The following is a 13,105-nucleotide window of genomic DNA, read 5'->3' as shown; positions in this document are numbered from 1 at the left end:
TTTATTGCACTGATCTAAGCACAGCAGTCTGTCTAGTAAACCACAAACCCCCTACTCCTCATATAAAATGAGAACCAACGTTTTTCAGTGAGTTACCCAGGTGAAAATTACACCAATGATGCTTTGAAACATCAGGTTTGCTTCTAAAGGAATTCATCCATCATCCTAGAAATAAAAAAAATAATTGCATGACACACTAGAAATAATCCATGTGCAATAGCACATGGGGATGACTCTATTCAGATATGAGTTGAATCTTTCTTACAGGAACTATCTACAGTTTTCATTAAGTTAAGCTAAAAAGGCACCTCTTGCGTAAACAAGGCATAACGAACTTTTTAAAAAACACTTTGGCAATAAAAAAGGAGTTTAACATTAAATTCTGTGAGTTTGGTAACTGATTGGATATTTGGAATTTTCTGATCACAAAAAAAATGTGAAAAATGCCTATTAGAAATAGTTTGATCTTAAGCTTTAAAGCAGTTGTAGGAACACCTATCCATAAGCATATATTGGACTGGACATTGGCTGAGGTAGAAGACTAAAGCACACCAGAAAAGGGAAGCGAAGGAGAAGATCCAACTGTGAAACACTAAGTTAGTTTTTCTAAAAGAAGGAAACGTCTATCAGTCTTGCATTCAGTATCTTAGATCACTGGTTGACTCATTCTCCGCTGCACTTCATCAGTGGGTATGCTTTGTACATGAAAGATGTGAGCAGAGCAATGCGATGCAACTTATACTTTATTTCTAAAGCTTTCCATACAACTACATTTTGCAAATAATTGCTTCACCACCACTACCTTTTTTCTCACATTTTTAAGCTTGGTATTCAATGCATACAGTAAGAGTTCACAAAAGCACTCATGAAGTCACCAGTGCCCTGGTGAGGTTAGCACAGACAGAAACACAGAAGCTACAACTTGCTGAAAATCTGGCAGTGAGACAGTGGTAGTGTCAGGCACAGAACTTCATCATGCATGTTCCTGCCTCTTATACTTCTAGAAAAATAAATACTTTGTTTCTAACAAAGCTCTAGATTATTTTGTTACTTAATAGCAGATGTGCCTACCTCCATGTTAGACAGAATAGAAATTAAAATGAAGAAAATAATAAATTATTGTGTATGACCCTTGGCAGAATTTTCAAAAGCAGGCTCCTCCTAAAAGGGGAGTTTTAACTTCATATGGTGAAGGGTTTAAAAAGTTGAGTTTTTGAAAATTTCATCTTGTATGTCTTTTACAGAGCCATGATAAAAATACCAAGTGTAGTAAATCAGCTCTTAATATTGCAATGCATTTAAGTATCAGGAAAAATAAGTTGGTTTAATAATCAATTTAATAATTAAAATGCTGTTTCATATTCTTGATATCCTTAAGGGAATTTCTGCATGTGTAATTTAGAAAATTACTCCAGAAAAGCCTCACCCTGAAAAATTATGCTCTCAATCTCCAGCACTATTTCAGGGAGAGATTTTTCTAGACTGACAGTAATAAAGTTTTCTGGAGCACTAGGAGGCTCCAGAGTATCAAACTGAGACTTGAGTAGTTCAGGTGGCATAAAATGTCCCCCCCTCTTCTCCAGGCGGCCAGTAATGATGTCTGTAGGCCCATCCAAATGAACAAAGAGGATCTTCAGTGCTTCATTTTCTCCTGATTCCTCTGGCTCGTTGCTTGCAATTGCAAATGGTCCACTAAGTAACACATACCTATACATCTTCTTCAGTGCAGAACAGGCCAGAATTACATCTTGTCCAAATGCGTCTTCTCTAGCAAAAAGAAAACAAAACACCCCCCCCCCATCCACATCTGGTATAACAATATGGCTCATTAGTTCTGCTTAATAAGGGAGACAAGCCCTACATCCTTGGCAGTAGTGGCATTTCTTTGTTATTTTGAAAGGATTTGAAACGCAATTTCCAATGCAGGTAAAGATGTGATTTGAAAGTGAGGTCAGGCTAGCCAGCCTCCTGGTAAAATCTCAATCTTGGGGACCTTCTTTATTAGCCACTGTTCTTTCCTAAATTAAATTCAATTCTAGCACAAAGTGTCATGATCATTTCCTTAACTGCTGAGAACAGCAGCAACTGAATATCCATACAAACTCCATCCATTATCTATAAAATTACTATACTAATCTGTTTAGAGAGGAAGTGGCTACTGAACAGTACAGAGCTCTGTTCTTAAGTACATGTGCAGGTGTACTTCCAATACCTGTTTTTGTTATCTCAGGTTTAACTGTAACGTTATATTTTATGTTTCCTGTAACCATAGTCATTGGCAGCACTGCATATATGCCCACTTCAAGTTAAACAAGGGATTGGATGCAGCTGAATTAATGCCTTGCATGTGTATTTTTTAATGGTAAGTTTCTTAAAATAAAGCAAGCATTAAACCATGGGTATGTCTGTTCCACTGAAAAGCAAATCCAGAATTAGTTGTCTCTATGAAGAGTGACTGAAATGCCTGTCTAAGAAAATACATTCTGTAATCAAATTAAAATTAGGTATAAACCTATTCAAAAATCATGCCGTGTTCATCAGATTTGGTTCACAGGGAAATAAGAACTTAGAATACCCACTATTATCACCTAGGTAAGCCAATGCCAGCCTTAGTTACTTACAAGTACTAGTAATGAAACATTGGCATTAGGCTCTTTTAAAGTATACTTGATTTTGCAAAGTTTCTGGAGCTGGGCAGTGGCCTTGGGCTAGCATGTAACATAAAGCAATGGATCCAGCATAACAATCCCGACAAATTTCTCAGTCAATTAACCCACGCTGCAATGAAGTATGCTCACCTGATGTACACAAGCAAGTAACAGCCACTGTGTAAAGCCAGGCTAAACAGTCCCTGCTCTCCCAGCCTTTCCTCATTTGGGAGATGCTTCAGTCCCTTCGTTCACCTACATGGCCCTTCGTTAGATGCTCTCCAGTATGTCCATGTCTCTCTTGTAATGGGGAGTGCAGAACTGGACATGGTACTCCAGGAGTGGTCTCACCAGTGCTGAGGAGAGGGGAAGGATCACCTCCCTCGACCTTCTGGCAATACTTTGTCTAATGGAGCCCAGGATATGGCTAGCCTGTCTTGCCAGAAGAGCATATTGCTGGCCCATGTTCAACTTGGATGTCCACCACTACCACCACCCCCTGGTCCTTTTCTGCAAAGCTGCTTTCCAGCTGGGTGCCCCCCACAATGTACTGGTTGTTCCCCCCCAGGGGCAGGACTTTGCACTCTTAAACTGCATGAGGTTCCTGCCAGCCCATTTCTACAGCCTGTCAAGGTCCCTCTGGATCAGCCACTCCTCCCAGTTTGGTGTCACCTGCAAACTTGCTGAGGGAACACTGCCCCATCATCCGGATCCTGAATGAAGACGTTAAACAGGACTGGACCCAGTATTGACCCCTGGGGTACACCACTAGTTACTGGCCTTCAGCTACACTTTGTGCCACCGATCACCACCCTCTGCGCCTGGGCGTTCAGCCAGTTTTTAATCCACCTCACTGCCTGCTCATCCAGCCCTTACTTCCATCAGCTTCTCTGTAAGGATCCTATGGCAGATGGTGTCAAGCAAACTTTACACTGTATCTTACTCAAACTAACAATATTTTAAAAAATTTTACCTTACTGTCAATATCGGTGTATTTTGTGGTTACGTCCTTTGTAAGTAGCTAATGTCAGGCTTATTACTGAACTGCATCCTTGAAATTATTTTTACACAGACAGCAGAAAAACAACTATCATTGGCAAGAATTTTCCCAACACTATTATTCAGGGATTATCTCAGCCTCAGCAATTACCATGACAGCTTAGATCAGTGAAAACAGAATGGCTTTACCACCTGCAGAATGTTTTTACACTACTACATACATTTCTGCTTTGGAATGCAATGGGGAAAAATATTTCGGACACTTTTTTTGTCTTTAGCCCAAACTCCATAAAGCTAGATGTTCTCTTACCTCCTTAGTATATCATGCAGTGCACAAAGCCAGGGCATCCTGTCCTAGACAGAAAACAAGTTCGTTCAAAGTTATTTATGAAATTGATTTGAAACAATTGCTTCTAACATCTACAGCATTTGACTAGACATGAAAGTTAGCATTAAGCTGTACGGCAAGTTCAGTTTTGATCCTCTTTCTTCCTAATGTAGATTTGCTACCACTGCCTGAAGGCTAACAAGAAGTGCTAGGCATACTATCAGGAAGGTGTTTTTAGTGGAATAGTACTTTTTGTATTACAGATACCTACAAGTATCTGATGGAAGTAATATATATCTATACGTGGCATGCACCTTGTAAACCTTTGAAGGACAGTCAACTTCTCTCTTGCTTCTATTACACAATTCAAATGTACAGCCTGAATTGTTATTTCTTTTTCCTTGTATCTTGGCATACACACACAATTCTTTGGATCAAAGTTGAGGTTTTCAGGAACAGATAACTAAATTTAGATCTATCTGCAATAACTTGATTATATCATTTGTATGTCACTAGCAATCACAAATAAATGTAATCATAGCCACAATTTTGCAACACTTTTGCTCAGTTAGGCAAACACTATGCGAGTGATTGATCTGCTTCTTATTATCATCTTATTTTAGGTTTTCAGCTTCCACAAACTTTTCTCATACCTATTGAGCACTAAACAATTGCTCCCATTTCATCTTTCAATTCTGTTACTGCTGGGTGAGCACAACAAAAGATAACATGGACAAATAAAGGCAACAATTTTTTGTTATTGCCGTTACAGAATAACTTCCCACTGGCATTCGCGGCAGCCCTCACAATTTTGCATCTCTGGTGTTTCAAAACAGATGCCTTCAAAACAGATGCTGGGCGACATACACCAATGGGTTAGTCATTCAATCATGCAATGCTGCTTTAGATGACATACCGGCTTATATGAACTTCCAACCACTAGCAAAAGATTAAAGTTTTTGGCAAGAATCTAGAATACTTTTTTTTTCAGTCTATAGGGAGTGCTTTGAAGAACTCCCTAGTTCAGCTTTATGTTTCTAGAGATTTCCCAGAAAAAGTTCAAGAGGTGTCATCTTGTAACTTTTCTAGTTTGCTAAAGTCTCTGGATTCCCAAGTATTGTAAAACTAAACATGATCATTTTTATCTGTTTAGGCTGAACCACAGGCTAGAGGAAAGGAAGCACATATAAAGCAGGAGAGTATAAAACAGAAGATTGTGGAGCAATCACTGCAGTAACTGGAAGTGATGAAGTGTACTTCAGTCAGTAGAGACATTTGTCTGTCGTCATGTATTTAACATTACGAAGAAGCAGGATGTACTCTAAAGCTGCAGCTCTGTATATTGATGCAGAGGGAGAGATTTCTGACAAATCCTGAATCAGCACCAAACCCCTTGTGAGCTACCAAGCACACTTTGATAAACTACTTTTTTAAGCAGAATCCTTTGTAACACAAGAAGCCTCCCCCTCTTACCAGCTGCAGACCTATAAATTCCGCCTATGCTTACAGTCAGCCTAGTCTACATAAAGCACAATCTACTTCAACACACCGTGCCAGAGGTTACAAAGATAAACGCGTCGATGACTGTTCTTTCAGGGTTTATACAAGGTACCTCATCATTTAATGGTTTCCCCTCTGCCATCTTCTTTTTACTCTCAGGAGAATGATAATCGTCTGCATCGTAGAATTTCCACCCCAGCTAATGGGGAAAAAAAAAAAAGTAAATAAATAGAATTATTCGGCCAAACCAGGTGAGCTAAGAAGAAATTACGAAGACGACACCTACGAAATTAGGGGCCTGTTACACCACGGCATAAATCACCACTTACGTGGTGACGATTAGCAAAAAACCCTACAAAGTCAGCTTAGCAGCAGCAACACCTGACGCCCGGCGGCACGAAGTTAAAGTCGGCGCCGGCTACCGGGCGCTGGGGGCCGACACCCCGCACCCCCGGCCCTGGGGGGAACACGGGGGACACCGGCGGGCCGCGCTGCCGAGCGGCGGAGGTTAACGCCGGCGGGGATGCCCGCCCGGCGGGAGGGAGACACAGGGAGACCTCCCGCGGCCCAACGCGGAGCCTGACGCCGCCGTTACCTTCGCTGCCAGCCGCGACCCGACCGTCGTCCTGCGGGGAAGCACAAAGAGTCGGTTACAAGCCCCTGGCCGGCGGGCAGGGGGCCGAGACCCCCCACCCCCCCCGCACGGAGGGGCTCCGGCAACGCCGAGCCGCCGGCCCCGCCGGTACCTACTTCCCCGAGCCGCTCACGCCCATCACCACCACCAGCACCATGGCGAGGAGGGAGGGAGGGAGGGAGGCGAGGCCGGGCCGGGCCGGGCCGCGCTGGGCTGGGCTGGGCCGCTCTGCGCTGCCCGGCCCGCTCCCCTCCGCGCCGCTTTTCTCCTCTCCCGCCGCCACGGCCCGGCCCTCTGGCGCGGCGGGGCGGGACGGCACCCACGCGGGAGGCGTGTTGTGGCCCGGCGGCGGGGAGGGCCTGCGGGGCGGCCGGCCCCCGGGGCCGGGAAGCGCCTGCCCCTGCCCCCCCCGCAGCCCCTTGCCATTCCCCGCTCCCGCGGGAAGGCGGCGCGGGTGCGCCGCGTGTCCCGCTCTCTTTTCCCGGCGCGCCGGAGCCACCTCGTGGGCTCCCACCCGCGCTTCGCCTGTGGCTTCCCCGTCGGGGCGGGCGTTTCTGCCCGGGGGGTCCCCAGCGCCGGCGGGGTCCGCTGTCTGCGGCCTCGCTGACACGGGACGGGGTCGTAGGAGAGTAGTAGTTCCTGCCCCGCGTGTTAAAGCCTGCGGTAATGCCTGCCGGGCACTGCTGTACCCCTTGCTAATAAAAGGTCTGCCGTTAAAATGGAATTAACCCGTTAGCCACGCCGCGGCTAGCTCCGTTTCTGTATTTTGATTTTTTTTTTTTATATATACGTACTGGTCGAGCCGTATTTTTAAATTGCGGAACTGCTCTCGGACACCGAGCGTTCCTGCTGTTGGCGCCCACGTACGCCCTGCCGAGCGCGGGGGGGGGCGTGTGGGTTTTGCTCCGCGGGAGGACACGCGGGGGTGCTGCCGCCCCGCGCCGATGACAAGTTTTTTTGGTCTGCGCAGGGGAGCAGCGTTTGCCGTGCCCGGGAGAGCTGCTCCCCCCGGTGGCTGGCTGCGGGAGAGGATGCGGCGTGACCAGCTTCCGCGCCAGGCAAGGGGAAAAAGACCGCTGGTGTTCGTAGGCGATAGTTATTTTGCCGTCTAACCCGGAAAAACCCGTGGCCTTCGCCTCGTGTGTTTCGCTTGTGTTCAGACTCCTCTCTTAAAGTTCACCATTCCAGGGTCACGGCGTATCCTGGGTGCGGAGATGGCAGCCTACAGCTAACGCTGCCCAGAGGACTGCAGCACGGTAGTAACAGCTGGGAGTAACAGAGGTCCCTGCACGTACGACAGACTCCGGTGACCGTCTCTTCATGGGAAAGGTTGCAGTCTAAACAGAGAATATGGATGACGAGAACGTGCAAGTGGAGCCATGTGAGGGTTTTTTTTCTTTTTTTCCTTTTTGCAGGCGTCATGAGTAGGTCTGTGTCTCAGGAACAACACCTGATATAGAGGAGGTAGAGAGAGGCAGGAGAATCAGTAGGCACACCCGATGGGTGCGGGATGTCCCAGACCTGCAGCTCACGCTCCTCCTGACGGACGGACGGACGCTGTGTGCACAGCGAGCTATGTACTGTAGACACCGTGTTTCTTACTCCTGTGCAGACCGTGTATGCCATACGTGAGTGGCAAAGTTGCTTTGCCTGTGCACAGTGGCTGCAGCAGGGATTTATGGACTTTGGCAGATTGGTCTGAACTGGCCCTTCAGCTAAACAACCAGATGTCGGGAAATTGCAGTCCAAGGCCTACGTATCTTACACGCACACAATTTGCAGGCACGAAAAGAGGTAATGGCCAGCTGAGCTCAGACATCCCGTAATGCTACCAGAGAGAAGGCCTCACAGGTACCTAGACTAGGTGGCCTGACGCTAGGGCCTTGGGAAGGGAAGAAGCATCCATGGAAAAAGCAGCAACGCTGGCTGCAGGCCAAGGATGACTATATGGTATTGAATGTTTCACTGTAGCTGTGGGAGTCAGCTGCTAATGCCTTAGAGGCCGCAGTTACCAATGTGGAGTAGCGCGTAGTAAGCATGTTCTTTAGGTTACAGGTACCGAGTTCTTCCAGAAGAGGCAGCAGTGCTAATTCTAAATACATTGATGTAAAGTTTATTGTACTGTCATGATTATTTGACATAATTTGATAGATTTATCCATGTTTAAAAAACCCTAGATTTTAAAAATCATGGTGTTTTTATAATATCTTCTCAAATATGCTGTCATATGAATTTTGAAATGGTATACCTTGCTTACTTATCCATAGCTTCAGATTTCTGCGTGAGAAATTTTGGTTTGAAATAATAAAAGACGTCTTAAATGAACATGTTATTAATGATACTGATCCATCCAGTTAGTTTTAACTCTTTCCTTCTACAATTCACCTTCCGGTTTCTCTGCTAGCATAAGGATAGATAGAAGAGTGGTTTTAGTTTTCTTTAATTAAAAAGAAATAGTTTAATGGGCACTGCCATAACAGAAGACATGTATTGAAATTTGAAAATTTGATTTTTACGGGAAAATACCTGCCGGTTTTCATTGTATATGTTGGATTTCCTCGGGGGTCTTTTTGTTTTTTTTTTTTTTTCTGTAAGGAAAGCTATCTAGGTGATTGCAAAATGAATAAGTTCATTACACTGGACAGAAAAAAAAACCCAAAAAACAAACCAAACCCAAAATTCTATTTAGATAAGAGATCTGATAGTGGTGGTGATTCTTAATGAAGTAAATTAAATTTGTTTCTTCTTTGCTAGTATTTGAAGTTAGCTCCTCCTTTGAAGGAATAAACTTATTCAATGTATATCAGTTAAATAGATTATATCATTAGTTTCTCAATTAGAAGTCCTTTCCGAAATGAAAAAAAAAAAAAGATTGAGTCAATCCTACTTTCTGAAGCTAAAAGGGGTAATGTGACCTTACAGGACTCAAACTGTGGAAGAAATTCTCAGAAAGTACAGTAAGTCTCCCAGTCTGCATGAAATTTTATTTCCTTTGCAGAGCACTTCAAATAACATTATGAATGATGGATGCCTTGCATTTCTTTTACTGTTATCTATCTCTGACCATTTAATTGAGGCTGGAACTGCCTGTATTTCACATACCTATTACGAGTTTCTTAACAATGACCAGAACCTTCGAAGTTACTAGGCTACTACCCAAACAGCCCAGTCCTCAAATTACTAACAGACCACACTGACTCCTTTAAGGCGCTCAGTGACTGAATACAAATTATGCTGTAATAGCAGTATGATTGTGCTAAAGAATTTGCCTGCACCTTCTCAATTTTTTGGCTGATTAATTGTGAGGCAGGGGGAAATGTTTCATTCAGATGAGAGATCTTGGGAGATCCAAATGAACAAGCCCCAAAATACCTGAGGTCGCTTTGACTCTGGAAGCATTATCACAATTGTAATTCCTATTCCCAGTATTAAAACCTTAATTGGTCTGTCACAACAATCCTTGTGATTTTGTTAACATCAAGAGCAACTGACTACTCCACCTACAGTGTACACCCGACTGTTTTTGTAATCAGATAATCACAGTGTTATCCAGCTTGATTACTACAAAGCAGAGAGAACACCTGTTTCTCTATTTGACAGGTTTTTTTCTTAGTGCATAACTTTGCCTTTTATAAAAAGCTCCATGCCAGGCTGGTGTGATGTCATCTAACAGCTATTTTGTATCTGTATTTGGGGGAAGTCTTGCCAGGAGTTTTCTTCTACTCAAGCCCAGGCTAACAAACCGTGAGCAGGCATTGACAGAGCTATACAGGCAGCAGCGCGCTCTGCAGATGCTGCTGCAGGGAGAAGAAAAGGAGACGCGGAAAACTAATCAAATTGTACAAACACAGGACCCTATAGGCAATGTGAAGAAGGCAATTATATTCAGACTTCCTGCTGGTGTGGTTCATTTGATTTGTGCAGATATAGTTCATGTTAGTACTCAACTGCAGAGATGACTGGATAAAACTCAGCCAAACGACTGACTTAGCAGGATCGCATTGCATATGCTTCGTATCCACTTAAGATGTGTTTAATTAAGTTGTAGATCCAATAGGGTATGTGGAACCTTTTGGTTTGAGTTGAATGAGGATTTCCCTTCCAGTCTGTCCTAGTCACAGACAAATATTTTTTCCACTTATTATTTCTTTAATAGCACGGTGGAGCTTCATATTAGCCTTTGTCATTTTATAAAATATGCACATCTTAGGAAGTTTATTCTGATGCTGGCATTCTATTGAAGACCATTTGCCATAATTGGTGCCTTCTCTCTAGCATTTAAAATTCTTGTTATTTCCAGTGTTGGCAGAATATATAACTTGGTTCTGAAGCTCTGATGTAGTTATATAAGAAAGCTGTATGGTTTTATGAATTCCAGAATATTCACATTGCTGAAATAGGAGACAATGGAATTTTAATGTCTTCTGATGTTTTATTTATTATATTTAATAACAAGTGAAATTAAAATATAATGGTGAAGGATGAACAATCAAGAATTAAAAGGCAGAAAACCTCAAGAATACCTACCAGAAAACCCATCATGTGCTTCTAGCCCCTAAAGAATTTTCCAGGTACTGAATTTTTAAATACTTTTTTTTAATGGCATTTAGCCTATTTTATGTTTTTTTGGGGAGCATTTCCAGTGTATTTCTGAGCCTCTCTGGCTTTGACTAATTGTCTGATACTGAATCTGTGGAATTCAGTAAAGCTTTATCGTCTACTTAAATTAGCTGCCTAATTTTAGAGAAGGGTAGTATGAAATATGAATGAAAGAATTTTACTTTCCTGGAGTGATTTCTATTATTTGCCTTTACTGTATCTGTCTCCTTCCCAAAGATATCAGGAAAGGTCTGTTGCATTCAGAATATTGCCACATTCAAAGTAGGAAAAAAAAAAACCCATTCCCACCCTAATTCCTAATTGAAACGTACCACAGCATAATGGTGAACTACTGTTAAAGTGCACAGACCTCTTAAAGCTTGCCAGCAACATGCAGCATCATGGATGTCTGTTTCTTATAAAAGTGAGGGATCAGATACATTGGGTAATCTCAACTTCCTGGATCTTAAGGGGAGAAAGACTGTCAGGCAGCTAAGGCCCAAATTTATGTAGACATGTAGGCCTTCAGATTAAATCCTGGTTATGTATTGGTAGTAAATACAAGTTAGAGGGTGTTAATAAGATGTGTTCACTGCGAGGAGAGTCGCTGAAATAGCTTACACTGTTGGTGTCCTGTTAATCACAGTTAATCCTCATTATGAAGTAAATCAGCTTCAAATTATGTTTGTTAATCAAAACTGTACCAACAATTTTCAGAATTTGTTCTACGCAATGCAAAGTCAGTCAATACACTGTCTGAAATCCTTCCCTTTTAATTTTACAGTATATATTTGGGGGGTTGAGGAGAACTTAGCACAAACAGGCTCTCTGCACCCAACAAGACTTCCCAGTGCTGGGGAAAAAATCATCAGTTTGATGAATCTGTCAAGCTTTCAGACATTTGGGATCGGTAAAACAAACTAAAGCTGTTACAGGTTTTAGAAATCACCTTAAGTATTTGTACAGGCTACCTCATCCCATTTTTTCATACTGAAGTGCAGAGGTTTAGGGTACGATGTTCATGAAATAAAAAATGAGAGTTATAAATAACTTTTCTTATTTTTCCAGTTTGCGGTACAAAAAAAACAGGTAAGAGGGAATGGGAATGACTTTACTTTGTTGCTTCTAAGTGACATAAGTATGTTCTCGGCTTGATTGTGAAGCTGGAGGAATGACAAAATTAACTGAACCTAGCTATGGGTAAAAGAAAAATGCAATACTTCATACCATGTTATAATCTGTACATGTCCTAGCTCACTAGTTTCTGTATAGAGGAGCCTCAGGAAACATTGATCTAAAAGTTGAATACACATAATTCTAAACACAGAAGCTATTGTTAATTCATTTTTATTATTCTAGCAACAACAAAGGAAATACTATAATATAGTTATGCAATGGCTAGTTGACTCTCTTTCAAGAAAATTAATGTAGATAAGCAATGGAAGATTAGTTGTGTTTTTACATGGTTGTTCCTAAGGTTTTGAAAATGTCTTCGTTTTATGGGATATACTTTATCAGTGTAATCCGGCTTAAATCTTTCAATACCAACTCCAGGTTTGCACGAGAATCTTACCAAATTTAATTGTTTATAAGAAATCAAAGTCTGTTTTCCCACATGAAAATTTCTGCATGACATGACCAAAATCAGTGCATGAATATAAAGACTCCTGAAAAGTGCTTAACAAATCAAGTCTAAATCCTTGAGGTCATTAACTAGTATTTTACTTATCTGCCATGTCAAGAGTGTAAAAAAAATGGAAAATTACTGTGGTTTCAGTCCAGAGTAACAACTAGAGCTGCAGCAATGTGATTCAAAAGTGACTGTGAACATCAAGGGGTTATATCTGGTGCTCGGAGCAGAGTCAGGAAAACACGTAGAACTTTCTGCCTGGGTGTGGACGGCTGCCGGTGTACGCAGTGCTCATGGTGAGTGCACAGCTACTGCTCACAGGCCACAGTCATCTGCAATCTGGTGCAATTTCAGTGTTATTGAAGGGGCAGGCTGGAAAAAAAGAAGACCACAGAGTTACAAGAGGACGATTTTCTTCTCTTTAGTCTCTTCAGAAAGAAACCGGGCATAGCTAAAGAGGACATCAGGAGAGCTATACTGTTTCTATTCCAGTCTTAAGTGAGACTAAAAGTAGCTTCTCCAGGATTACTTTGTCACTTTGAAAGCTTCTGGCCTCCACTGGAAGTACGGCTTCTGCAACAGATCTATTATTTTATCTTCTCATCTTGTATTTATCTCCTAGCACCCAGCGTGTAAACGTTACGTACTCTAGATTTCAACATCACTTATGATAGCAACAGTACACACTCATGTAGAACCATTAATCTGGAACACACTCGAAGCGTTAGCAAGGTATAGCCACCTGCTAGCTTTGGGAAGTGGCAAGG

General features: G+C 42.6%; 1 protein-coding gene across 1 annotated transcript; it reads right to left on the bottom strand.

Annotated features, from left to right (window-relative positions):
• Positions 1-725: 725 nt before the first annotated feature.
• On the bottom strand, positions 726-6,467 carry IDNK (IDNK gluconokinase). Its single transcript, XM_069775700.1, has 5 exons — positions 6,226-6,467; positions 6,071-6,101; positions 5,588-5,674; positions 3,958-4,001; positions 726-1,767 (listed from the first exon to the last, which is right to left on the bottom strand). The coding sequence occupies exons 1-5, from the start codon at positions 6,264-6,266 to the stop codon at positions 1,407-1,409; spliced, it is 564 nt and encodes a 187-aa protein (XP_069631801.1). The 5' UTR covers positions 6,267-6,467; the 3' UTR covers positions 726-1,406.
• Between the last annotated feature and the right edge of the window lie 6,638 nt (positions 6,468-13,105).

Source organism: Haliaeetus albicilla, chromosome Z, assembly GCF_947461875.1.
Source record: "Haliaeetus albicilla chromosome Z, bHalAlb1.1, whole genome shotgun sequence".
Classification (NCBI taxonomy): Eukaryota; Metazoa; Chordata; class Aves; order Accipitriformes; family Accipitridae; genus Haliaeetus; species Haliaeetus albicilla.
The sequence above is the reverse complement of the archived record's forward strand: the minus strand, read 5'-3'. Positions and strand labels throughout refer to the sequence as shown.

Coding starts and splice junctions, on each gene's coding strand:
- IDNK (XM_069775700.1), bottom strand. CDS start 6,266: ATGGTGCTGGTGGTGGTGATGGGCGTGAGCGGCTCGGGGAA. Junction 4,002..5,587: donor GGAAACCATTAAATGATGAG/GTACCTTGTATA, acceptor TTTTCTGTCTAG/GACAGGATGCCCTGGCTTTG. Junction 1,768..3,957: donor CTGCATGATATACTAAGGAG/GTAAGAGAACAT, acceptor TCTTTTTGCTAG/AGAAGACGCATTTGGACAAG.